Genomic DNA, 27,980 nt, shown 5'->3' on the forward strand with positions numbered 1-27,980 from the left:
GGTTGAGAAGTGTTTCCATGTGCAGCAGGCTTTGGCCTAAGACTCACTTGCATTATAGTATAATGGACTTGTTAAAGAATAGATCTATAGCTCTCACCCACCTCATCATCCTGGGGGAGACTAAATGGGACCAGGCTTTCCTCAAAAGACGACCAATACCACAGCTTGGACATGGAGCTGAAAGATAACCTGTGATGAATTAGGCCAAAGACACAGAGAGACAGACAGACAGCCTCTCTCTCTCTCTCTCTCTCTCTCTCTCTCTCTCTCTCTCTCTCTCCTCTTCTTCTTCCTCTCCCCAACTCATGTGTGTGTGTGTGTGTGTGTGTGTGTGTGTGTGTGTGTGTGTGTGTGTATGTGTGTCAGGGGCGGAGCGCTTAAACCCAGGCCCTTGTGCATGTTAGCCAAGAGTTCTACTATTGGGCCACATCCCTACCCCTCAACAAAGGTGTCTCAAGTACTTTTAAAAATCAAAATCACCTGGGAGGATGCCTACTTTCTAAGGGCAGAGGCACGAGACAAGGACAAGGTAGACACCGTTTTCCTGCTCTCCCCCAAACGCTGCTGAAAATTACACATGAAGCAAACACAAGGTGACTCTGCAAAGTAGAAAAGAATCCATCTAGGGACCCTAGATTTCAAGAAATGACACAGTGGAGTGCTCACCTGTTTTCTCCAGCTTCATATTCAAGACTAGATGTTGGAGAAACCAGCATGTCAAAAATGAGACAGACAGAAGGACCCAAGCTTCCATAAAGGTACTGGCTGAGTGCTCAGTAAGCAGCACCAAATACTGTTAAGAGTGTTAGTGTCCCTGTAAGTACCCAGTAGTGCTTCTTTTTCTTCCACATATACTAAGCTGGTTAGGACGATGCTGTCAGAATTTCCCTGGAGCTCCAGACTTCCAGAGAAGCGCTCACTGATGGACACCCAGCCAGACCAGCATCGTGGCAACCCTACTGCTCAGAACATTCCAGGTAGAAAGAACTGCAACCACAATGGATGTAGAAGCTGTGACCCTTCCAGAGGCCTTGTTCAAGTGGTGACCAATCACAATCACAGCTGCTTAGAGAGACTCTGCTTGAGCCACGGCAAGCCTCAGGGAACCCTGCTCGACCTGCAGACGTTCTTACTCAGGCTTGTGATTGGGGAAGCTAGAAACCATCCTGCAACAAAGCTGTGCCTGCAATAGATGCAGTAGACTCGTACACAGGCTCCAGGCAACTCCTAATAAGAAAAGGTGCCCCAAATATTTATACAGACAAAATTATTATGTGCAGCCTTAGTATGTGCAAATGGAAAAGAAACAAAGTAATATGATAATTTGGAAAACAGTCAAGCAAGAAGAATTAACCCAGTCCATCCCAAGCTTATTAGCAGCTAAAATAATACAATGATACGATCCTAGTCTAGTCAGTCAGCAGATTATGCTGAGCAAGGAGGTGGGGGGGGGATGCAAACCACGAAAGTCTCCAGCACTAAGACCTTTATACAATTCTTCAAAATGGCATCCCCTAAACATGGAAGTTTAGGAGAAAGTATCTGTGCTTAGGAGGAACTATGAAAGGGTGAGCCATGGAGAGAAGCAGGACTGCTCTAAAGGCAGCAAGAGACGTCACAGCAATGTCAGCATTTAGCTGCCATCAGCGGAGATGTCATAGAATGGTTCGGGAAGATGTTATTGATGGGGAGACAGGGCAAAGGGTAATATGAAATTTTTCTGTATTATTTCTTGTGACTGCATGTAAATTCACAGTTATTTTCAATTAAATTTCAAATTAAAAATAAAAGGGCACTGCATTGGTAAACTGGGGGATAATTTAGTTAGTAACATAATTAAGGGCTGTAATAATCTATAAATCACTGGAGAGAGATCTACACAGACATACTTTTGATAGATATATAGATCAAATATACAGACACATGGGGAAAAGAAAAGGATGCCAGCTTACAGAAGGAAGCAGGCTCCAGGCCTGTCGTGTGGAGGTGTGCTGAATTCAGAAATAACCGTTTGGCCACTATGAACATCCTCTATACGGGATCACACAAGAATCATGCCTGGCCACTGAGCTGTGCATGGAGCTCTGATAACCAACAGTGATTATAATCTGAAAGTCAGTCCCCATAGACTTCGTATTTCTAAAAAATGAAACAGAAACTGTACAAGGAGTGGGGGAACTCAGATGATTCCTGTAAGACATGATGTCAATGTCATTAAAGCAGAGATAAGTGGCCTGAGACAGGACACATCGAGCTAACCCAACATAAGCAACATTTCCGTTTTTAAAAGGGAGGTGAAGTGGGAATTTCTGGTTTTATTAGAGATTCAGTTGTGTCATGTGATGTTTTCTGGAAACTGTCTTATGGGAGGATGTTTTGCTGAGGTAGACATGAGAAAGGATGCTTTGCGAGAACAGACAGGAGGTGTTTTTCTGGAAGCTGTCTGGTGAAAGGGCTTGTGATGTTTTGCTGAAGTGGACAGCTGAGAGAGCACGTGATGTTTGGGAAGAGAATAAGTATAACCCAACAGACGGTGGACGGTACTCTGGCATTGGTTGCCTTTGCTGGTCTTCGTTAGGCTTTCCTTGTTGATCTTCACTTGTTGCGACTTCCTAAAGGGAAATGCACCAAACAGCTTCTGGTGATATTCCGGCAGCTTCTCATGGCTTCTGCGGACTCATGGCAATCAGCAGAGCTCTGAGGTTTCTCCCGGATCAAGCCGCTGCTACTGATTCATGGACTGGACTGTCACTGCAGATCTGTGCTAGTGGGCTGGACTGCTCACAATGAAGATTGGAATCGCCCCAAAGAACTATTTCTAAGCAGTCCACTTCTCTCTTGATCTGTTAGCCATCTTCCTCCCATAGCTTTGTCTGGTGGGCTATAAGGGAGGTTGAAGCATTTAAGATCCCTCACTAAAGTAGGTTTTGAAAAATCTAAGCCTACAGGGAAGAATGGATTGTTGAAAAACAGACTCACAAAAGCAAGGAAGGTGAAAGGTCACAAGACCCTGAGCAGCTCTGGACAACTAATCGTCATAGAGCATCCTGGATTAGATTTGACATACTTTGAAGAGAAAACAATCCTGTTGTGGGAGGTACTAACCACGTGACACAACCGGATGAGGCTGGAACACTAATTCTAGCGAGGTGTCTATCTGTTAAGTTGGTAACTGAGGTATAGTTGATAATCCTCTCTCTTAAACTGATGGTCATAATTCTCTTTGTGAGAGAATGTTACTGTTCTCAGGAAACCCTGTAATACTTAGTCTGAAAACACTGGTGTGTACAACTTTAAAATGGCTGAAAGCCACAGACAGCAACAGTGTTGCAGAAGCAACAGATGAAACCACAGGATTGAAGGGCTGGCCTTTTTCCATCCCCATTGTTTAAATCAGTTAGTTTCCATCACTCCTCCCCTCCCTCAGTGAAGACAGAACGTAGGGCCTCATATGTGATAGGCAAGTATAGTACCTCTGAGCTCTAGTCTCAGCTCTGCCAGTTTAAAATTATTCATAAAGAAGGACAAAAATATTAGGCTACTGCTGCCAGTCAAAAGAACTTTAGAGATGTGCACCCCAGTCTGGATGCAGACAGGGTGTTCTTTCTTGGAATGAGAATAAAGAGCACAGGGTTCCAAGTTAAGACAAATCTAGGTTCAAATACCAACACTGTCATTATGAGTTAGGCTTGACCTCGGAATCTCAGTTTCTCCATCAGTCAAATGAAGAAAACAGCCAACCTCCACTCCAGAAAACAGCCTATCCCCACTCCAGAAAACAGTCTGTCCCCAGCCTAGAAAATTACTCTGAATGAATAAAACAAGCCTATAAAGTACCACAATGTCTGGTCTGGAGCTAACAATCAGTGATGCTACTTGTCTCATTAACAGGCTAGCGGTGGGCAGTTGGTTACCGCTGTTGCTGCTGGACCAGAGACATACAAAGACAATCAAAGCCTGCTTTCTTAATGCTGCCCTCAGTAGATGGTTCTCAGCTGCTTCGTCTCTGGTTGGCTCTGCGGCATCAGAGTCTCTTGGTCAGCAGTGGCCCCACAGAGCAGGATTTCCTGCTTACACTGGGGAAAGGATCTGTACTTTATCCTGTGCAGCCAAGGAGTCCTGCATCTCCATATAGCACGGGGCTGAGACATAAACTCTGGGGGTTTCAGATAGGCCACTTGCACGCTTTTGCTTTAGTCAGCTAACGTGGCTTTTAGTTCACTTTGTAAAGGGCTCTCCGGACAACATAGGCTCTTTCAGAGTTGATGCCTTTTGTCACCTGGCTGGTTTGGTGGCCTGCTTACCTCAGAGGCGATAGAGGTGAAGCTGTTGCTGAAATGCACGTGCTTGTGGATCTCACTGCCATTGGCGGTCAGAAGCCAGTCCCCAAAGGCCTGGCCTTTGCCCGAAGACTGGTTGCTGTGGCTCTGGTTGGGCAGGAGCTCCGCCATGTCCCAGTGGTATGCTGGTGTAGCTCCAATTAGTGCAATGAGGATGGCTTCCGTGGCCACATAAAGCTGGAAGTAAATACACAGAATCAAAGGCTGCAGACGGGCATGAACCTACAACACTGGGGAAGCCTGCACATCTTGAAAGACACAGGGATTGGGCCAGGGTGACGCTCAGCTGGTTGGGTGCTGGCCTAGCATTGCACAAACCATGCACATTGCCTCACTTCCACCTTCCCAGCACTTAGGAAGTGGAGGCAGAAGGAGCTGTAGTCCAAGGTCATCCTCAGTTACACAGCAGGTTCAAGAAAGCTTGAAATACCGGCTAGACTTACTCAAGAAGACGAAGAAGAGACAGCAAAGAAGAGAGAAGCGGGGAAAGGGCTGGAGAGATGGCTCAGCAGTCAGGAGCCCTGGCTCTTCTTCCAGGGGGCCCACATGGCAGCTCACATCCATCCATAACTCTAGTTCCAGGGGAGCCAATACTCATGGGCACCAGGCATGCGGGTAGTACACATAAGTTCATGCAGTCAAAAACACGAACACACGTCAAGTAAAAATAAAGAATCAAAGAAGAAGCAGAAGAGAAAGAAGAGAAGAGGAGGGAGAGGAAGAGGGAGAAGAGAAGGAGGTTGTCTGTAGGTGGTGGTTCTTCCTTCTGTGCTGTGTTTTGTTTTGTTTGGGCTACAGAAATAGACCCCATCAGAAGCCACGAAGAAAGAAAAATGAAAAAGCATCCCATGTTATGAGAGGGCCATCATCAGGGCACTCACAGAGCACTCTGAGCTTCCTTAGACAGTTTTCCTTCCGTATCTGCAGTGTGTCTGATGCTGTGGGCTTTGTGTGATATTGTCCAACACTGGCGTAAGGCCCGCGTCGCTGGCTCTGGTTGGAACGATTGATGTCCCAGTTATTTCCTTCTCAGCACAGGGTTTTCAGCTCAAACAATCTGTTACCGGGAGCCTGGAGGCTCTTAGCTTAGGATTCATGATCTAAAGGCATTGTTTTAAAATGTGGCATGCAATTCCTAAGACTTAAAAGGGTTCAAAATCTCAGGCATATTCAGATTGCAACTTGTCGCTGTGTTTAATCTTTGTTTACTCTAACCATAACTGTCCACTAACAAAGAAAAATCGCAGCACCGATTCATATGCCATCTGCTGATCGCTCTAGATCTCGCGGCTTTCGTGGTTGGGTTTATGGGGTGCTGAGCCCTATCAGACTTTACTGATATGGACATCTGTTTGTGTTAGCTCTTGCTGTTGGATGATTATTTGAGATTTCAAATTCACTAAGAAAATATGTAATTAGCCTGCAGGTTAAGAAGGTCTTATTTCAAGGAAATAAGATCCCTGTTGACTTTGAACTTGGTCTTAAAAATAAACTAAGTGTCTAAAAGCTATAAAGCATGTGATTTCTGTCATTGTGTGGCCATGAGTCCCCTTGCCATAACGGCTGACGAGGCACAAGAAGACAGGGAGTTTGTCAGAAGATTTCTCTTCTGACCACCGAGAACTCTAGCTGAGGGCACCTTCCACACCATTCTGTGGCGCATTTTCAGCTAATCAGATAAATAGAAGGGCCAACAGCACGGTCATCTACACAGCAGTGGTACATGATAGAATTAGTTATGGAAGAGAAAAAAGTCATGACATTTTGTGCATTTTCTCAGGAGCTAATGCAGAACTTGGGTTGTGATTTCTTCCCTCTTGGTAAGGCTGAGGGGCACAAGACAGTACCAATCTATTCTGAGTCTACATACTGTGGACCTTCTGGACAAAGGTACCATGGGTCCATATGCTGCAAGATTTCCTATGAGGTGCAAAGGAAAATCTGTTCCTAGGCTTGCGTACTTCCTGGACCTTATTTGCATGCTATTAAGGACATTTTAGAAGAGGAGGCAATCAGCTTATAAAAATAAAAACCTTAATAATCACAAGAACAAATAGATTACACATCTAGCAGTAGCTATAATTACGAAACCACTTTCATCCACTTAGTAACTGCCCCTCTGATTACAATCTGCTGAAATTTAATTGATGGGTATAAAGAAATGAAAATCATGGGCCCAGGGAATGCAGGAGATGACTCAAAGCACAGCCTTTCATCAGGCAAAACAAACCAGCCACATTCCCTCTCTAACTGTGCCCCCTTCTACTTCTGTGCATTCTGCTCCTTTCCCTGGAGGCCCCATCTCCTGTCAGCCACGTTAGAATGCTCTCATTCTCTGACAGTCCGCTTCATTTACCTGCTTCCTTACCAACTCAGCTTCCTCTCCAATGGCCCAGAAGTTTTGCTCATGCATATTTGTTATGTCTGATTCATCTTTGGGCTTCCAAAGTAGATAACCACACTCAACAAGGGGATGAGCAAATGACAGAGAAGGACAGTAACAACGGCACATGTTTCTATGATGTTAGCTATGTGCCTTCCCTAGTCCAGGTTCTGTGAATATATGTTAGCACATAATGGTTTTATCTGGATTGTTCTGGGACAAGCAATATTCCAGATAAAAGAGGAGATGCTCTGAAAGGTCCTCTCATTTGAGTTGTGCCTCGTTATGACGGTCACACCGTTCTTGGTATATACTACAATTTGGGGAGGACAGATCAAGATGAATGGGTGCTATTGCAGCACTTTCTTCATAGAGATCGATGGAATCTAGGTAATCAGCATTGAGAAACCGTGCGAGCTCCCTGCATCCCTAATAGCACTCGCTCTTCATCCTCTCTGCCCTCCTCCCACCTCACACAATGTCCTCTTGGCCCCTCTATGAACAAGCATGAGTGTGCATGATGTGATATACACACACATTCAAGGCCCTTAATGTATGTGTTCATCATTTTATGTGAACAGAGATACTAACGGATGGAGCTCTTCTATGCAGTGCCAGCCCAGGTCATCCTTGGTTTTGTTACTCGTCAGGGACACACAGTAGCAGATAGGAGCCATGCTGCGTAATAAACATTACACGGGGCACCATGAGATTAGGCCAGGGGTGAGGTTCAAAGCCCACGAAAGGCTGGTCTTCCATCCCAGAGACACACCCGGCAGTTACAGGTCATACGAAGTCAGAGGTGACACAACCAACCGTGGGGTGTACCACCCACACAGAACACGGAGGTGCTTACCCTTGGTTTGCCATTTTTGACTGTGACACAGTTCACATCCTCCTCTATCCCCCAAAGCACCAAAGTGGCCTCTCATTCTTTACCACCACTCTGCCATTACCATGTAGGCACTCGCTCACCCACATTTTTGCCTAATGAAATCACACCTATCAGCAGATGGGCTTCAAAGCCACAATGAGAAACCACCATCTACGCTCTTTCTGTGCGGGACTAACGACATCGTAGATAAATCATAATCTCCTCTGGCTCTAGCTCCGGGGAAGAACAAGTACCCCAGATGGCTGCATTCCCCTCCCCCACCCCATCCCCACCCGCCCCCCAGTGTAATTAAAATTACAAAAATGACTCAAGGGTATTGAAAATTTGTTTCCAAAAGTGGAGGTTTCTAAAGTAATTTTATAGACACACCATTATGGGCTTTCATGATGTGTCTGGGGAAACCATCACAACCCTGCACTGTGAAGTCATGGGTGTATGCCTGATGTTTACTTTGTGAGTTGGAACAAGATACAGAGCAATTAAAAATCATTCAAGGTTTCCTGTAACAGCAAAACCAAGATGAGAGTGGGGCCACCTAATTCTATGGACAGATCGTTTTCAGGGGAACATAAAGAACAAAAGTCAAAGTTGATTTCATTGCTGCCGTTGCTATTAGTCCTTTATGCGTTTAGGACTCAGTTGTTTAACTGGTCAACAAGAAACACTGTGTGGGTAAGACCTTAGTCATGGAAGCAAGACCACATGTCCAGTGTCTGGAGCATAGAACACTCTTAGTTATTGAGTGAGTGTCTTGCTGATAAGGATGTCTTTGAGGGGTTTTAAATGTGGACCTCACACATTCTAAATGACTGGCACCTCTCTTCTCCGCTCTAATCCATCTATGCTGTATCACCAGCTCAGTTTCCTGAAACTCCTCTACAAACTCTTCTGGTCAAAACATACCAATGGGTGCAGGATTCTCACTAGTCTGCACTCAAGCTTTCTGCATTGGCTTATGCACCATGACTTCCCACGCTCGGCTACTCTAAACCTACTAACTTCTTGCAGTACAGCTGGGTGTTAATGTACACCTCTGTCTAGTGCACTCCCAACTAACTAGCCTCTCCAGAGGGTCCAGTGGAAAAATGCTTTACTGAACAGCAAGTCTGTACAGTACTATGGGAACGGTATGCACCAGGGCTTCCCAAACTTTCATAGGCAGATCCTGGATAAGGGGTGCAGACTGGGACTGTTTCTCACCAGCTCCAAAATAGATTCTGGGCTATGTGTTCACTCATTTGTTTGAATGTAGTGTATGTGTGTATGTGTCTTGGTGAATGTATGCCACATGGTGTGTGTGTGTGCCTAGGTGTCAGTGGAGACCAGAAAATGGTGTGGGATCCTCTGGAGCTGGCTATGGGTGTTTGTAATCTCCCTGATAGGGTCCTGGGAACCAAACTCAGGTCAGCACCTTTAGAGACATCACACTATGGAGTGTGGAAGAAACTGAGTTAGCTCTATTCTATTTTCATAGAACACTAAGAAGTGTGCTCTCTGCCCTCCCTCCTTTGACTGGGCTATTGCTTTTGTTAAGAATTCCTCTCCCGAGCTTTACCACACCCACCTCTCTGCACTTATTCCAGTATGACATATACAACATTTCCCTGGAAGATCAGCAAGGACTCAACTCTTGAGCCATCTCTCCAGCCCCAGCCAACGCACAGGGAAGCAGAGATACGAGGTATTCTCCGCTTCTGTGATGGCGTTTGTCCATCTAAAGTTACCTTCATGTCTCTCTCTAAACCTAAGCTTCCAGTTCAGCTGCTCATCCTTCTGAAGGCTTCAGCAAACCCCGACCTCCTTCCTTCCTTTCCAAGGCATTGGTTGGGTGCATTTTTCACTGGGGGAAATGGTACTTGGCATAACCACATGCATTGAGTTAAACTCTAACTTTCCAAAGAGCTGTGAAGGAAGACACATTCATGTGTCATCTAAGCCCTCTTTGTACCACTATGATGATAGCACATCCTATATATGTTTAAACTGATTCCTTCCACAATGGTATGGCAGAAAAATAACCCAACCCAACAATTTTGGGCCAGGCATGGTGGTGCATGCCTTTAATCACAACACTTAGGGAGCAGAGGCAGAAGGATCTCTGAGTTTGAGACCAGTCAAGGCTACACAGTGAGACCTTCTCTTAAAAATAAGCACACAAACAAATAGACTCAAACAAATGAGACAATGATTCTGGTGTCTCATTTTTTAGTCCCACTACTTATTAAGATTCTGGAGAATTCTTTTATCAGTACCTATATTTCTCCTTCAAGTCAAATGAAGTTTACAAGCACACAGAGAGGCTGTTCAGGAAAAAGTATATGTCCTACCGTGTAAGTGCAGAGAGGCTGCTGAGGTGTGAGTTGAAGTTTAAGGGATGGAATTCTTAACAAAAGCAATAACCAGTCAGAGGAGGTCAAGCAGAAAGTACACTTCTTAGGGTTCTATGAAAATACCCTAGAGCTAACTCAGTTTCTTCCAAACTCTGCCATGCGATGTCCCTAGAAGTGCTTTATTTTCTATATGCTTTTATTCACTAGTTTCTTCTAGACCAATTCAATTTCTAAAATTTTGTCATATTTGTATCTATTGCTTGGGGTAGGGTATGGACATCAGAGGATAAGTTGTGGGACAATCTGGTTCTCTCTTACCATGTGGGTCCAAGGAATTGAACTCAGGTCTTCAGGCTTGGCACCAGACACCGTACTTGGCTGAGCTAGCTCACCAGCCCTCAATTCAGTTCTTTTGTGCATAAGTCAACATAAAAGTACAATCTGTTATCAATACAGCTATCCTTTGGCAGGTGGAAGTAACAAAGAGACACACAACATTACAAACTCACGTGTTGCCTGGGATATTCTTGTCTAAGATGACCTCCAAAACATATTCTAGGCAAGATCTGCTTTTGGTTTTGTGCTCAAAAGGTTGGGGTAGGTGCTTTTGTGCTCCACACTCCCTGTCAGTACTGGCTAGCTCAGGCGAAGCGATACAGCTGCTGGGCCTGCAACTGCTCCTTCGTCTGGGACTGCCTTCACATGCTCTGACTTCTTGCACCTTTAAGTCTATGCTCAGAGGCATCATTTTCACTGAGGATGCAGGCAGTGAGAATGACACAGATTCCGGTCAGTTTTGATACGCCTCCAACCATATCGTCCCTTCCCAACAGCCTGCCCCGCCAAGTCTGAGCCCCAATATCACACAGCAGCTCCTATATCAATGTGTGTTCAGATCTTAAAAGCGCAATGTTCATTAGTTACAGACATCTATCTCACATCCTAGGTGCTATCTGCCCTGCCTTACAAGCTAAACTATAACACAGTCTTAAGCAAATATGGAAAAAATATTAGTAGCATTCAACCTGAATGTAAGTACATGTGTGTTTGTGAATTATTCTTTACATTGCTTGAAGTGATTTAAAATTATAAACAAATTTTAAAAGAAAATTAATAAAAAATTACAGTGAAATAAAGCAGCGTCATAAGGTCATGTTTTCTCTCTGTGCTTCAGAAGGGGAGTGTCAATCAACAGGCAAGAGATGGGGTCCAGAAAAAGAAGAGCCCAGCATCACAGCGTGTGGGTTCTGAACTGAAAACAGGAAACTGATAAGCAACCTAAGGTATAGTTACACATCAAAGATTATACGTGGCAGCTGTTGAAATTAAAATAGGAGTTGTTGATCTGTGACTCTTGTAACAGGTCCCCAACCTTAGCACAACTGACACCATATTGAAAGTACCATTCTGACCTTAGAACCCAGGATGTAGGCACTTACACCTGCCAAGACCTAATCCATCAAAGACCTAGCTCATAGTTCCAGGATCCAGGAACATCCCTAAATGCACTAACCTTGCCTTTTGGCTTCTGTAGTTTGGCTTCTTGCTAACCAAAGTGTATCTATTAGGATGTGGTATTTGGGCATTATAGAGAAAGGACAGCAAGGCTTGGGACTGCATGATTTGGGCAAGATCTCTGTGCAGCTGTTGGCTGGCAATACAGATTTTCTAATGGGCTTTGAGAGTGTTTGTGTGTGTTCTCTGGTGGAGTTACTTCTCAGTACCAGCAAGGCATCTAAACATCGCCAAGAGACAAAACCAAGCAAGAATATGTGTTTCTGCAAAAGAGCTATGTGTGCATTTAATAAAATATTGGAAGGCTACACACCAAAATGTGACCCTAGTATACACTCTAAAGAACTTTTTTATTTTCTTTCCTTTTTTCACAATGTCTCTTTCTTTCCCTACAATCACCAAATATAATCTGTGGCATGCATACAGTTCTCGAGAATGCAGACCTTGGTTTGCTTGAGCTTTAGTCAAGGAACCAGAGGAAAATTACCAACCTGTGTGCCTTTTGGTTTGATTACCTCTTGGTCATAAAACACCTTCAAACTGTGGTGAGAAACAGTCCAATGTTCTAAAAACCTCAAGGTCTATGAATTATGCCAACTATTACTACTAAGTTGGTTGGCAACTTTAGGAAAACTTTTCAGCTGGAATCCAAAGGAATAACTATAAATGCTTCCTTAACAAATGCATTCAGTCTATGCTGGACTCATATTCATGTTGATCAGATAAAGTATAAATGTTAAAGACTAAAAGTGCTATCTACATTTGCAAAACAAATTTTCACCACAAGCCATCTCCAATGGTCTTTTGCATAAACTCAGCAGTGATAGGGTGGCAGGACCCTGTACTTTCCACTAGGTTCACTTTATCTGCCTCCCTTTGTAATGGCTTCTTTTGTGCTCCTTGAAAGGTGACACCTGCTCTGTCAGAGCACTGTCAAAGAGAGAGCTGGGGGTGGCCTTTCCTTGGGATCTAAATGCTGAGGTCACAGCAAACTAGATGCTTTCCGACCCACACTACACTTCTCGAGATAGTCTGAACCCAAAGGGAGTCCTCTATATTTCCCCTTGTACCTTGACGGCCTCCTCAAGAGGAACTATCTAGAAGACTCACAACTTTATCTGTGTTACATGAATCCACAGTCCAAGGCAACCATTGTTCCTGAGAGCATACTGGGGGAAGTGTGGCCCACGGTCCCACCCACTTAAACTGGTGCAGGGATAGGTAAAAAGTTGATTATAACCCTCAGGGGGCCTGTGACAGCTATCCTTAGGTGTCAACTTGACTATATCTGGGCTGGGACTAACACACATGTGGCTGAGTACATCAGTGAGGATGGCTTGCTTGTTTTATAAAATTGAATTAAATTAAATTAAACGGGAAGAGCCTCTTTAAATCTGTATCTTTTGAAGTGAGACGATACATCTTTAATCTGAGCCACATGAGCTAAAGGACATGAAAGAAGGGAAGCTTTAGATTTTTGCCTGCTTGTTCTTGCTGGCAAGTTCATTTCTTCACTAGCATAAGAGCCCGTTTCTTTGAGATTCTCCTAACCAGCTGAGACATCCAGCCTCGTGAACTAAGTAACTATAGGATTCTTGGACCTTCTGTTGGTATAGAGCCATTGTTGGACTAGCTGAGCCACAGTCTTTAAGCCATTATAATAATAATGATGATGGTGGTGGTGATGATGATGATAGTGATGATGATGATAGTGATGATGATGTATAATGAAATATATATATTTCATTCTATAAGTTCTGTTCCTCTAGAGAACCCTGACTAATACAAGTCTCAACCAAGCTCTAAGCCCAGGAGCAGCATAAAACTTATTCCAACTTGTAGAGCACTCTGGCGACTAGTCATTATGTTTTGGAGTGACCGTTAGAAAGCTCTTACTAGATAAAAAACCAAGTCCTCTTTTTGGCTGAACTCCCTAGACAAGAACAGTTCTCTTCATGGCTGAACCCTTCTGTGGAATGGGCTGGACTTAGACTACGATACAGTAAGGTCTTTGATAATGCTTATGATGTGACCCTCATCCCTTGTCTACAGCAAGCCCCTCAGAAGAGCCAGCTATCCTTTCAGTCACATCACATCATAAAGTAGTCTTTCTGTGGATCTCAGGTGGAGGAAGGGACAGGTATGGCCCACACCTACAAGATAAACATTCATCCACTTGAAAACCTGGCAAATAGTGACCATAAATCAACCAATGGTTGCTGAGCAAAAAGAGCTTGGAATTCTTCCTAAACAATGAACTAGTTCGGCCATTAATATAAGCAGGGGAGGAGTGGGAATGAGGTGTAGGTCAGCAGTAAAGCTCTCCTATAAAAACCACAAGGCCCTGGATCTCCTGCTGGCAGTGGGAGAAGAAAAGCCCAGGAAAATTAACAGGTCCTGACTCAGAATACTCATCTTTTCAGTGCCACCATCAAAAACATTTTATTCTAAGTTGGCAGCCACCTGGCTAAGCAAGTAAAAAGGTGCTAACATAGGAAGTGGAGAGTGGAGTGGTGGCCAGAAGGGATTGCCAAGAAAGGGAATATATACTTGGGAGTCCTGGTTAGGCAGAATATTGTCAAAGAAACCAATATACGCGAAGACCAGACATTGCAGTTACATTTTTATTTCTCTATACTAATTCTTATTCTGCTAAGAGAAGGGTTTCCAAGTATCACCACTTGAACCACTCTTCTGCCTGGTGCTGAAGTCAATTGAACTTTTGAAGATTTTGATGGGGATAGAGAATCAGTAGATCAAGTTGTACCTTACTGACTCTCTTGCTGTTGCAGCATCACCCCGATGTTGAAGCACCTTCTGGGCTCTGGTTATAACCATGTCCAGCCAGTACTTCCCTTGGAATAAGACCTGAACTACTTAGCTTAGCTGTCAGCTTGCCTCATCACAAACCACTTCATCCCAAGAATGCAAGCATCCTGAGCAGGGAGCGAGCTTCATTTTCTGGCCCAGGTAGGGATCAAACCTAGAGCCTAGCACATTCTTTACCACTGATTTACTTCCCAGGGACTTTCTGAGCCGCTCAGGCTGACTTTGAATTTGCCTGGAAGAAGAACCATCCTTTTCCTGCCTCAGCTTCCATTGTGCTATGATTACAAGAGTGAATCTCTTGAAGAGCCCAAGGCCCCCTAGAATCAAGAGTTTCAGGTTGAGGTGTGCAAAAAGGTTCTGAGAATTCTATACAATGAACCACATTATGTGAATGGTATCATTTCCCTAGACCAATGCTGGCCTCAGAGCTTTATAACCCAGTAGAACTTTAACCAGAGGGAAATAAATTCCGGTGTATGTGAAAGCCCCCTTAATAGGAAGTCCTCTCAATCTCAGAGAGGGCTGAAGGAGGCCGTCCTAGACTGGATCTTTTGTGGGCAGGTTGTCCATGTTGTCTCTGTCTTAGACTGTAAGGTGTTAGAGCCAACGGGTTAGGGTGCCGACTCCTTTTGATTTTTGCAGCGATCCCAGGTAATGGTTTTCATCTCTCAACTAGCCCTGGCGGTGAAGTGTCAGTGCCAGGCTCCGGGTGACAGCCTGGGAGAGCTCAGTGGCTGGCCCGCCACCGCGCGGCGCCCAACCCCTCCCGCCCTGCGCTCTCGCGCCACACCTGGGGCCAGGCTGAGCTGAGAGCGCCCGGGGGCCGCGGGGAGCCGGGGACTCACCTGCAGCAGCACGGCCAGCAGGAAGCACAAGTACATCTGATAGAGGCCCATCTCGCCCACCGCCTGGAACGCCTCCTCCACCTCCATGGCGGGCTCGCGCCTGAAGACCCGGCCGCCACCGCGACGGAGGACCTGGCTGCGCGGTGGCTGAAGATCGAGCAACAGAGAGACAGAGGACTGGGCCGGGAGAGGACGGAGGGCCGAGCGGCGGGGACGGGAAGGGAGGACCAGGCGGACCGCGGCCGAGGCGAGGACAGAGGACTGGGCCCAGCCGGGGGTGGAGGACCGGGCGGGGCTGCGGCCCAGGAGCAGACCTGGTCCCGGGGCGCGGCGGAGATGCGCGACTGGTCGCCCCAGCGCGGCCTCCCCGCTTCCTGTCAGAAGTGACAGGAATTTTTGGCGAGCGGTTGGCTGGCGCGCGGAAGGGAAAGAGGAAGTGGGTGCGGCGCGGGCGGCCACGGCGACTCACGGGAGGGGCGGGCAGCTCCACGCCGCGTCCCGCGGGGTTCGCCCCTTCGCACAAAGCGGTGGAATGCTGGGGCGCTGAGAGCTCTAGAGCCTTCGGAGGAGAGGGCCAGAAGCATCAGTCCCCTTCCTCCTTTGTCCTGCTTTAGATACAGGGTCAGATGTATGCTCCGCGCCTCGAGACACCCAGTTAGAGAAGTGCCCGCAAGGCCCACGGACAAGGAACAAAGGCAGGGGGTCATGGTGGCCAAGGTCTGCCAATGGAGTTTGGCAAAGGGCTGGAGAGTTGTGGGGACAGATTACTAGTGTTAGTCCTCTCATGACCCCGCTCTTAATCCTGTTTTGTTTTTAAACTATTCCAAGTATCTAAACCAGTGGGTGAGGACCAAAGACCCTTTCACAAGGGTCCTATATCAGATATCTTGCGCATCAGATATTTACAATACGATTCATAACAGTAGCAAAATTACAGTTATGAAGTAGCAAAAATAATTTCATGGTTAAGGGGGTCACCACAACATGAGGAACTGTGTTAAAGGGTCACAGCATTAGGAAGGTTGAGAACCATTGATCTAAACTATCGCTCAGCTTACCTTTTTTTCCTCTTGGTATGAGAATAGCATGACAAAAGAAACTTAGGGGAGAAGGAATTTATTTGGCTCACAATTCCTCTTAGAGCCCATCATTGCTGGTAAGTCGAGACACCAGAAACATAAGCAGCTAGTAACATGACATCCACAGCGAAGAGCAGCTGGCAGTGAACGGATGGATATGCACACCAGCGATCAGCTAGTTCCCTCCCTCATTCATTCAGCCTAGGCTCCAATCCATGAAATGGCCTCGCCCATGTTCAGGGTGGGCCTTCCTAACTCAACCCAGTTTTGAAAAACAAAACAAAACAAAACAAAAACAAAACAAAACAAAAAAAAAAAAAAACAAGAACAAAAACAAAACCCTCAGAAGCATGTCCAGGGCCAACTTAATCTATACTGTTCCTCACTGAACTGAATGAGTAGGAACTACCTTCCCAGAGGAGGCTGGTCCCCCCCCCCCCCACTTCCCGGAGCTGGGGACCGAACCCAGGGCCAACGCTCTACCACTGAGCTAAATCCCCAACCCGCTGGGTTTTGATCATTAAAATGAACCACCCTCTGAATATAACGCAGAGCATAACGGATGGCCAGGAGGTCCCCTTGTCTGGCAAGCATCCTTGTACTCCCACGTTTCCGATTAATTATGCCTGCTGTTTATAACTGCCCTTTAGTGGTCATCTACCTAATTATTGTAACAAAATGATAAAAGGTTGAATATGGGAGGGTTGGAAGTGGGGAGTGTAGAAGCCGCATAAGATGCACTGGAAGTGCGTAAGCCAGTGGTACCAGCAGCCACAGAGGCTGCACAGACCTTCGATTCCAGCATCCGGGAAGCAGAGGCTAGGCTGGTCTACAGAGTGAGATTCAGGGCAGCCAGGACAATGAAGAAAAAGCAAAACAGCAGCAAAACTTTCCTTTAACCATATGGGTCTAGCTTTCTTGGCAGGCAGTGCTCTCTGTGAGAAGAGGGAGAAGGAGGGAGGAGAGGGGTCACATGGCTTTGCTTCTTCTTATAAAACTTTTACTATTTTGTTTTCTAAAAATGTTTCAATTTTTATTTACCACTGGGGAATAAACTTGCTCATTTTGCCGTTTGAATCATGATCTTGCTGTATTTACACCCCACTTTTCATTATTTTTATTATGATGTACTTTATTTAGTGTGTGTTACATTATTATTGATTAGATGATTCATTATTTGTTTTGCACTTTCCCCACATTTTTTTCTAACCAGGAAATATTTGAATATAAAATTGTAGTTCGAAGACTTTGAATTTTTCCTATATTTTGTTTAGCTTTGTTACTTTGTAATTCTTTTGCTAGCTAGATAGCTTCAGTGTTTAGCTTGTTTGCTTTCAAGTCCCTCCCTACCCATCTTTGATTTATTTGAGATAAGGACTTCTGTAGCCCAAGTTGACTTCAAACTTGTTACATAGCCAGGGCTATCCTTACACTCCTGATCCTCCTGCCTTTGTCTTCTAAAGGCCGGAGAGAGCATGCCAGCCTACTACACTTTGCTACAACTCTCCTTTGTAAAGAGTAGTTATATGAAAGGGTCTACAATTTTCTAAGTACTATTTTGCCCTTATTTACAAGTTCTCCTAGGCAATATTTTGATTTAAAATACTTCATGGCATTGCAATTTGTTCTTTAACCAATAAGTTATATTTTTGAGCATTCTTTTTAACTTTCCAGTTAAAAGCTGTGCCTTTAGAATATTTTTTAATTTGTTATTTATTTGAATGTTTTGTGGACAAAGGCAATATTAAATCCTGGAACTGTCTGACTTTTCTTGGGACCTAGGATCTTTGTACTACAGTGTATTCATTGTTTTAAAAAAAACAAAACAAAAACAAAAAAACAAAACACCATATGTGTTGAAAATAACACATGGTTTCCATTTGTTGGGTTTGGAACATTCTGTAAGTTAGTACATAAAACTTGTGATCAATATGCTATGAACATAGTGGAGCATGTATCTTTGTTATATGTTGGGGCATCTTTTGGGTATATGCCCAGGAGTGGTATAGCTGGGTCCTCAGGTAGTGCAATGTCCAATTTTCTGAAGAACCTCCAGACTGATTTCCAGAGTGGTTGTACCAGCTTGCAATCCAACCAACAGTGGAGGAGTATAACTCTTTCTCCACATTCTCGCCAGCATCTGTCCTCACCTGAGTTTTTGATCTTAACCACTCTGACTGGTGTGAGGTGGAATCTCAGGGTTGTTTTGATTTGCATTTCCTTGATGACTAAGGATATTGAACATTTCTTTAGATACTGCTCAGACATTTGATATTCCTCAGCTGAGAATTCTTTGTTTAGCTCTGTATCTCATTTTTTAATAGGATTATTTGGCTCTCTGGAGTCTAACTTTTTGAGTTCTTTGTATATATTGGATATTAGCCCTCTATTAGATGTAGGATTGGTAAAGATCTTTTCCAAATCTGTTGGTTGCTGTTTTGTCCTAATGACAGTGCCCTTTGCCTTACAGAAGCTTTGCAGCTTTATGAGGTCCCATTTGTCGATTCTTGATCTTAGAGCATAAGCCATTGATAGTTTGTTCAGGAAATTTTCCCCAGTGCCCATGTGTTTGAGGCTTTCCCACTTTCCCGTTCTATTAATTTGAGTGTATCTGGTTTGATGTGGAGGTCCTTGATCCACTTGGACTTAAGCTTTGTTCAGGGTGATAAGAATGGGTCAATTTGCATTCTTCTACATGCTGACCTCCAGTTGAACCAGCACCATTTGTTGAAGATTCTATCTTTCTTCCAGGAGGACATTTTCAATTCATCTTGATATTCTCTTGTTGAGGTTTAGTCTGTTGCTATGTATGGTTATGCTAAATACTGGCCCTAGCTGCCTCAGGGAAAGGAGATCCTCAGAACATCAAGTGATGCTATGTAACCTTGTCCCCCAAGTTATCCCTATTGGTCAATTAAAAAGCCTATGGCCTATGGCTTACTCAGGAAATAGGAGGTGGGACATTTGGAAGGAGAAAGAATTCCGAGATAGAGCCAGGTGGAAAATGTGGGGAAGAAGTGAGGAGACAGACACATGGTCTGAGTACAGGTAACCAGCCATGTAGTAGATGTAGATTAAAATAAATGTGTTATCTTAAGTTGTATTTAGTCAGAGAAGAGCCTAGCTATATGGTCAAGATGTTTTAATGGACAGGTGGTGCATCCATCCAATACACAAGGTATTCTCTCTCCAGTCTCTCTCTTTCCATTCAACCTGACAGTCTGCTGATTGTTCCTTTGCTTTGTCTTCTTGGTTTGTTTTTGTTTTGTTGAGTTGCTTTTGAGACAGTCTTCCTATTTAATCCTTGGTGACCTGAAACTTGATATCCTTGAACTCACAGGAGTTCACCTGCCTCTGCCTCTGCCTCTGCCTCTGCCTCTGCCTCTGCCTCTGCCTCTGCCCCTCTCCCCTGCCCCTCTGCCTACCGAGTACTGGGATTAAAGACCTATACCACTACACTAGACATTTTAGTAGAAGAATAAATCTCTATTTGTGATGAATTGTATAGTCAAAGTTATTTCTGCCTCTTGTTCTGTTCTTCTTTTAACTCCTCGGTCATCTGTTGGGTCGTTACATTTATTTTTAAAGATAAGGTCTCACTATGTACCCCTGGCTGGCCTGGAACTCACTTTGTAGACCAGGGTGGATGTCAGTTCAGAGACACACCTTCCATTGTCTCCCAAGTGCTAGGATTTAATCTATTTCTTTAAATCCATCTTCTTTTGCTACTCTGGGAACCTTGGATCCCTTCGTTATTAGTGTTATGTAAGTCACACATACATTTTTTAACACCTACATAACTGTGCTTTTCCACAATGTTTATATCTATTCATTCTACATAGAATCTATGTGTGTGTCCTCTTTGCAAACTGATTAAGAATACTGTATCTGAGAGAACTCAGGGGGACACAAAGATGTCACCTTCTGGAAATGTTTATAAATGATTGTCAGCTTGACAAGTTTTAAGTTACCTAGGAGACAGCCTTCTGGAGACATCTGGGAAGGTATTTCAGGAAGCGGAGCACAGTCAAGCAACAGTTTCCCTCTCTCAGCTTTCTGAGTGCCTAGCCCAGGGACTCGAGGTTCATGTGAAGAGTTTTGATTAGAAAAATTCAGAACATTTTTTATTGCTAAGAATAATTATGTTTAATATAGAAATAAGAAGGCAAAAATAGGTCTGTTTGTCATGGCAGCAAACTGGGAGGCTACGGGTCAGCTTACAGCTGTTATGTGTGTGTGGAAAGTGGCAAAGGATTTCTTAACAGGAAAGATGGCTGCGGTTGTGTTGCTCTGTGGGGTATCAATTTACTTGGTGCCAAGTCTCGCACTAGCACCCTGGCACTCCTGTCCTGTATGCAGCCATTTATGCTAAGAAAAGGCTGTGGGGCCATCTTGCCTCCCTTCAGCTCCCTTCAGTTCCCTCATCTGTGCTCTGGTTGTACAAACTCTAACAAGTCTTCAGCCCGTTTTGGACCAAAGAGACATGTTTTTAATTTTTTTCTTTTTTTCCTTTTTGAAGACAGGGTTTCTCTGTGTAGTAGTCAGAGTCTGTCCTGGAACTCACCTTGTAGACCAGACTGGCCTCAACCTTAGTTTCTCCTGCCTCTGTCTCCCAAGTGCTGTGATTAAAGGCGTGTGCCCATATACCCAGCAATGTGCATTTAACTTTAAACCCCTTTCTTTGATCATGAAGTGTTTAAGTGAAAAATTAAAATTAACATTATATATAACGTATAGTTAAATTGATAAATTGTTAAGCAGGTGAACTCTTGAATCTTATGCTCAAAAGCAGAAGTATTTTCAGTTAACCAAAACTTGTTCTATATAGTCAGTTCCTGCTTTTAATCATATATGTATATATATACATATATATATATATATATATATATATATATATAATAGGTACACACAGGTCAGAAGAAATGATCTTCTGAAAACAGACAATGCTGGATACTACAGGTAAGGGGATTGAGATATTGTTCTAAATTGGAGAGATCCTATTTACATAATCTGATTTGGCAGCAGCGAGGTGGAAAACACACTTAAGACCAGTGGAAAAGCGAAAGCAAGACCCAGAGAGAACCTAAACCCAAAGGACAACAGATGGAGAAACAAAGTCCCATCTAAAGTAAAATCAGCTAAAATTGATAGAGATTATATTTTGCAAATAGAATCAGGATGAAACCAGGATTTGCTTCCAAATTCAGGCCTGAAAGCCAGATTAAAATAGTGGAGGAGCTGTTAACTGAGGCAGGGTCCCAAAGTATGGAGGTTTGTGGTAGAGGGTCTGTGCCAGAACGGTGGGGCCAACATTGGTCTTTTAAATGACTATTGTCCCTTTAAGATCCTGCCCTCCCCCCTTAACCTAGCCAGACCCCTGCTGGGTTTCCATGCCCTAATTTACTATGAGTAGCAGAGCTTCTGAGCATGCGCTCTAGAAAGAGCCAGGCTAATTAAAGCTCTCCTGAGGTTCAAGGTATTGCATCTGTGGCTCTCAGCAATGGCTTCCATTTGAGCACATATTTCCCTCATCTGACCCCCACCCCCACCTCATTTTGTTTTTCCTTAAGTCCTTTTTTAACCATAATTTTATAATATCTGTGTCTTTATTTATAAATCAGGAACAGTACACATTGCTTTTTTAATAATTAAAATATTAGAATAATGTTTAGAATACAGTGTCTATCAAATGCCCTTTGAAAGCATACCTATTTAAAAAAAAAAAAAGATCAACTTTGAAGCCCACGTCATCCATCACCATCTTCTTCAGTGGTGAACCTGTGTCCCTGAGCTCTGCCCTGTCTTTTGTTTCATTGGTAATTTGGTGTCCCACATGGCTACTGAAATTTGGTGGGTGAGAGATTAGTGAACAGAAAAGTGTTCTACACCAGCTACATATACCCAGGGGCACAACTGTCTGTCTGTCTGCCCGCCCATCTGTCTGTCTGTCTCTCACCATCTGAAGAATATTTTCCTCTGCAAAACCTTCATTCACACTGAGAGGACACGGCATTGTGTGGGTGGCACAGCAATTTACCTTGATAAAGACATCTGTTGTACACATACCTGTGTCAACAGTACATGGATAAGAAACTTACAGCATATATGGTCGGAATGCACAGGTCACAAGGGAGCCAATAGTATTTCCAGGATGCATCTCAAGGAGGAAAGGGCAAGAAAACAAAGGAAAAATAAAGTGTTCCCTGTGAGATAGATGGGTGGGTGCCTCTGTCATCTAGGCTTCTGAAGCGACAACCTTTATTCAAAAACCGTTGTGAGGGTGGTGAAAAACATTAAACGGACCTCCAAGTAATGTGGAGCAATTGGCTATTTCTGTAGCCAATTTCTGTAGCCTTAGCAGTAAAGTGTAAACAGAGCTAGGCTGAGATTCAGGAGGTTAAAGGAGAGAAGTGTGAGGGGAATTAGCCATTAATTATGCTTGAATTTAGATAGTAGAGTGTTTTGCTTGCTAAGAGTCTAATTTTACATGTAGTCCAAGAGGCACGAAGCCTAGATAATAGGCCATTCATTTAATTCAACAGAGTCATCCCCGAGTGCCCGTCTTTAATGAAAATGTCAGTGGTGCTGCTGTTCCTGTTTTTGCTGCTGCTGTTTCTTGCATCGAAGAGCTCTATTATAGTAGGGAACAAGGCTAAAATGTTGAATTTGGTGTGCTCATGGGCTCAATAAACTGAGGTTATGATTCAATTGGATGGATCAAAATTTACTCTTTGTAGAAGCAAATGCCCCCCAGATTCCCAGTATTTATGTATGGAGATTTATGAAATTGTTCCAAACCAGTGCAGCTGGTGGTGTTGTACAAGGGCGAAAATAACCCACATATCTCTGAGCTGATCTCCATGGGTTTATAAGTCACCAACAGCAGTGTTAATTGATCGTGGGAAACAAAGTTCTGTAGACTTCAGAGAATGGAGTTTGATATGCACGGTCTACTTGGGCTCAGAAATACGGTGTCATGATTCTGAGAATCTCCCACATTTTACATCCAATGCTGTTGCTGATTTCTGGCTCAGTAAAGAGTTGGTCTGCTCTAGTGCTAACATCGGTGTTCAAAGAAGAAAAGTCCTTTCCTTGCTGGGCTCTCTTAGACACCTGGGGAAGACCTCTCCTTCCTGACAGCACTGAATGGGATAGCAGGGTAAGAGCAAGGAGGAGGAAGAGGAAGTTGTAGCACAGGAGAACCATAGACTTGTTCTGTTATCTGAACATGAAATCAACCCCAGTCAAAACAGCAGCTCCAGCAGATCAGAGAGGAGGACAGTGCCCATTAAATCTTCGCTGTAACCTAACGGCTTTTCCCTAGGGTTGTCTGCCAGAGGAAGCATACAGCAGGATCTTCTCTCCCTGAGGTGAAAGTTCACGAAGAGAATTTACATGATTTTCAGAACCAAATTAATCCTTAATTTACTGTCATACAGCTATTTGAGCCAAAAGATCATATTGCGTTTTAAACAATTTAAACTCATGGTCTTTCTCAGTCTTCATTTACATAAGAAGGGTGACTTACTCTCAGCCAAATGGAGCAAATCAAATCCTCCGGTAATTTCTCTCTTCCAACCAAAGACTTTGGGTATTCTCATTTTCCAGTCCTACAGATAATCTGCCATGGCTAAGACTTTTTTTTTTAATTGAAATTTTTTTCACACTGTGTATTTTGATCCTTTTCCCCTCCCCAAATTCCTTTCAGATTTTTCCCACCCTTCTCTCTCTCTCTCTCTCTCTCTCTCTCTCTCTCTCTCTCTCTCTCTCTCTCTCTCTCTCCCCTCTCTCATATATATGTATATCCTAGAAGAAATTTGAATATTTTCTTGACTTTTTAAACTTTTTATTAACTGTGAATTTCACATCATGAACCATAATCCTATTCGTCTCCCTGTGCCTTATCTCCCCTCCCCCCCAACCCTGCAGCCACCCCCAGCCAAGGAAAATAAAAATAAACAAAAACCAACAAAAAGCAAACAAACAGAAAGACCCCCATCAAAAGAAAACCCATTGCATTGTGGAAGCTGTAGTGTGTCACAGTGTGCCACACAGTGTACCCTTTTGTCCACACATCTTTCTTGCAAATGTTCCTTACGATGAGTCAGTGGTCTGGTTCCAGGCCTCTGGCTTCTGCTACACCATCAATACTGGATCCTCACTGAGACTCCTCTCAGAGATCCTGTTGTTAGCTTGTTTCAAGGAGATCCTGCAGGTTTGTATTTGCAGGACTGCGCCCTAGCTTCCACACCAGGCTCATCCAATGCCACAGCCAACAAGAGAACACACACACACACACACACACACACACACACACACACACTCTTCCACTCTCATGCCTTCAGATCCAGGTCACCTACACCTTCTTCACAAGGGCCAGGTCTACTGTGCTGCCCAGGCAAGTTGTGTCAGGCAAGTTGTGTCCTGCTCTTCGGAATTCTGTACCCAGTGAGGGGAGGGGCCAGCTCTCATGACCTCAGGACCAGCTCTCCCTCCTCCAGCTGGTGATGGGAAGGAGTGGGGATGGAATCTCTCCTGGGTCCATGCCACTACATGGCCAATAAGGAATGGGTCCAGCACCCTGCCTAGCTCTCTCATATACTTGCCCTAGGTCCAGCAAGGGTTGGGGCCAGCTTTCCTGAGTGCTGCAGCCAGTGAGGGGACAGGCCAGCTTTGCACAGCCCTTGGATATCGACAGGGTACCAGGCGGCAGGCCAGACCAAGGATGTCTGCACGGCCTTTGGTGATAATGTGGAGTATGGACATTGATATCAACACAGATTCCTGTTGCTGCATGGCCACAGACCCAGACATGGCCCTTAGCAGCAGCATAGGGGCCATGGCCTCAGGTGATAGGGTAGGCTGCTCTCACCAGGCTGTTCCTGTCTACCCTCATGTCTCCAGATCCACCTGCCTTCAAACTGCTCTAACCATTTGGCTTCTGTGGTGCTTTGGATAGGTATGCCCCCCATAAACTTATGTGTGTAAATGTTTGGCCAATAGGGAGTGGCATTGTTAGAAGGTGTGGCCTTGTTGGAGTAGATGTGGCCTTCTTGAAGGAAGTGTGTTTTTGTAAGGGCAGGCTTTGAGGTATATATGCTCAGGTATATGCTATGCCCAGGGTGGTACACAGTCTCCTTCTTGCTCCCTTCAAATCAAGATGTAGAACTCTCAGCTCCTTCTCTAGCACCAGTCTGCCTGCCTGAGCCATTATCCCTATCAAGAAAATAATGAACAAACCTCTAAACCTGTAAGCCAACCCCAATTAAATGATTTATTTTATAAAAGTTTCCGGGGTTGGGGATTTAGCTCAGTGGTAGAGCGCTTGCCTAGCAAGTGCAAGGCCCTGAGTTTGGTCCCCAGCTCTGAAAAAAAAGAAAAAAGAAAAAAAAAGTTTCCATGGAGTCCCTTCACAGCAGTGAAACCCAAACTAAGACAGCGTTTCCTTTTCGCCCATCTCTCCACTACACACTTGACATCATGGTGGCCCCCACTGTGGGCAGGCCATGAGGCAGGCGTGGCCTCTGGGTGTCTTCAAATGTTTGCTCAACCCAAAGATTCCACAGGAAATAAATTCCTGACCAAAGTTAAACACAGTAAGTAAAACTGTAATTCAACACAGAGTCATCCAGTCTCAGGGCTGAACCTCCACCTCAACCAACTAGAGAGATTGGCAGGGAGGTCAACGATGAGGAGTCAACACCAGGACCTGTCCAGTCAGCAGTGGGTCTCCATTCTGAAGGTCCTGGGTTAGGATGCAGCTCTGGGAGTCACAGTGACTCACGTGTGGTCAGTTTTCTCAAAGGAAGAGGGCACAGGCCCACTGGCAGTCACATCTGTTACTGGCTCTATTGATGGACAGTGTAACTCACCATTTCCCAAGGAACAAGAACAGCAACCCAGGTACCTTCAAGGCTCCCCTTCTGCCTCCCTTCGTAGCACACGAAACACTCGGCCTCTTTCCATCTTCCATCTTTCCATCACCCATTTGCTGCTTTCTCCCCCATCACTCCCTCACCTGCTTATTCAGTACTTCTTCTCTCTCTTTTTCAAACAAAAAATACATACACTGACCCCATGAAAACGGAAATCAAACAGGCAAAAGACCAAAATTTCAAAAGAAAAAGAAGAAAAAAGGAGTCCAAACAAAGCAAAATAAGACAGTCTACAAAATACCATTGAGTTTGTTTTGCGTTGGCCAACTACTCGTGGGTGTGAAGTTTGCCCTGGGGTGTGATAACCAGAGAAACTCCGCTGGATAAAGGATTTTCCTTTGCCAGTAGGTATCATCCACTTCCCTCTGTCAGTGCTGGGACCCCATCTGTCTTGAACCTATAGGCCTTGAGGGTGCTGCTGGAGTCTCTGAGCTCATATGTGCACAGTCCTGTGGTGTCTGGAATACACTGTTCCCTTGGAGTCAACCATCACCTCTGGTTCTTCAAATCTTCCTGCCTCCTCTTCTGCATAGATCCCTAAGTCTTAAGGGGTGGGCTTTAATGAAGACAGCACACTTGGGATCGAGTGCTCAAAGTCTCTCACTCTCTGCACAGTGTCCAGTTGTGAAGCTCTGGGTTAATTCCCATCTAGTGCAAGAAGAAGTTTCTCTAATAAGGTCTGAGACAGGCACTATTCTATAAGCATGTCAGCAGGAACATTTTATTATCATGTTTCTATAATGGAATAATAGTATTAGCTTTTCCTCTAGGCTCGTCACCTATCTAGTCTTGGGTTCAGAGGGTAACTTGTGAGCATCAGTTCTCTTCCTTCCTTTCATGGATTCCCGGGATTAAATCCAGTTGGTCAGGCATGGAGACATGCATCCTCACCAGCTAAGTCTCATGGGCCAGGAAGAACATCATACTTTTAAGCAATCACTGAGTCTAACCCCATAGTACATACAAATATAAGTCTGGGGCCTGGGAGATGGCTCATTAATTAAAGACCTTGTCATGAAAGCATAAAGGACCTGAGTTTGGATCCCCAGCACCCACATAAAGGCCTCATATAGCAGTTTAATGCCAGCAGGGAAGAGGGGCACACACATGTATGAGAACCCTTACACTTACATACATCCCACATACAGGGCTAAGGCTAAATGGAGGTAAAATAAGATGTGCAGGATGGCTAGTGAGCATACGGAAAGTCACACACCAAAGCAATGACTGTAACTAACTTTTCAAAAGTGTGTGTTCCCACCCATGTATACCTTCACAGACTATTCTCAGATATAAGCTGCTGCCCGAGGGCCACTTTCTCTTAGTTTACCTTAGCTTGGTAGCCTTGTGTTCTGGTTTCTCTGTCGGAAGAATCGATGTTTTGTGTCTCCAGTTCCACAATGATTTTAGGGTTCAGCCAAAGGCAAAAGTAAGAACTTTGCCATATCTCCTAGGTTAGAAGCCCTAGCTGGGCTCATACACTAGTTCAACAATGCAACCATAGACACAAGCGCACACAGAGTGCTTGTCTATTGTGTTTGGAGCCAGAGAATGGAATTGTGTTTGTTAGCCCATAGAAGGTTATTTCTTATGCAATGGCCATTCTGCCTCTGACTAAAAAGATGCTCCACTTTAGGATATGCTTGCTATAATTCAGGGTGTGGTTAGTTACAGTTCCCATCTCCTCAAATGCTCTACAATCCACTAAATGCTACCCATTCTCTTTGGCTTACTGTGTGTAGTACTTTTTGCAAGCAAAGTAGTCAGTGTTTCTACAGGAGGCATTTGTAACCTTTCAGATGTTTGATGAACTTGGTGCTGGGCTGTTA

The 27,980-nt window shown here is 44.4% G+C and overlaps 1 protein-coding gene across 3 annotated transcripts in view; it reads right to left on the reverse strand.

Annotated features, from left to right (window-relative positions):
• Slc22a15 (solute carrier family 22, member 15) overlaps positions 1–18,035 on the reverse strand; it is a 62,451-nt gene extending 44,416 nt beyond the window's left edge. Inside the window, exons 1-2 of one of the 3 annotated variants that reach the window (NM_001107707.2) lie at positions 15,138–15,536; positions 4,305–4,517 (exon numbers count right to left, since the gene is read on the reverse strand). In NM_001107707.2, the coding sequence (NP_001101177.1) occupies positions 4,305–4,517; positions 15,138–15,224 (300 nt within the window). In that variant the 5' untranslated portion in view covers positions 15,225–15,536. Of the gene's footprint in view, positions 1–4,304; positions 4,518–15,137 lie in introns of all 3 variants that reach the window. The other 2 variants (XM_039102401.2, XM_017590914.3) reach the window with 2 other exon arrangements.
• Between the last annotated feature and the right edge of the window lie 9,945 nt (positions 18,036–27,980).

This window comes from Rattus norvegicus, chromosome 2 (genome assembly GCF_036323735.1).
Source record: "Rattus norvegicus strain BN/NHsdMcwi chromosome 2, GRCr8, whole genome shotgun sequence".
Lineage (NCBI taxonomy): Eukaryota > Metazoa > Chordata > Mammalia > Rodentia > Muridae > Rattus > Rattus norvegicus.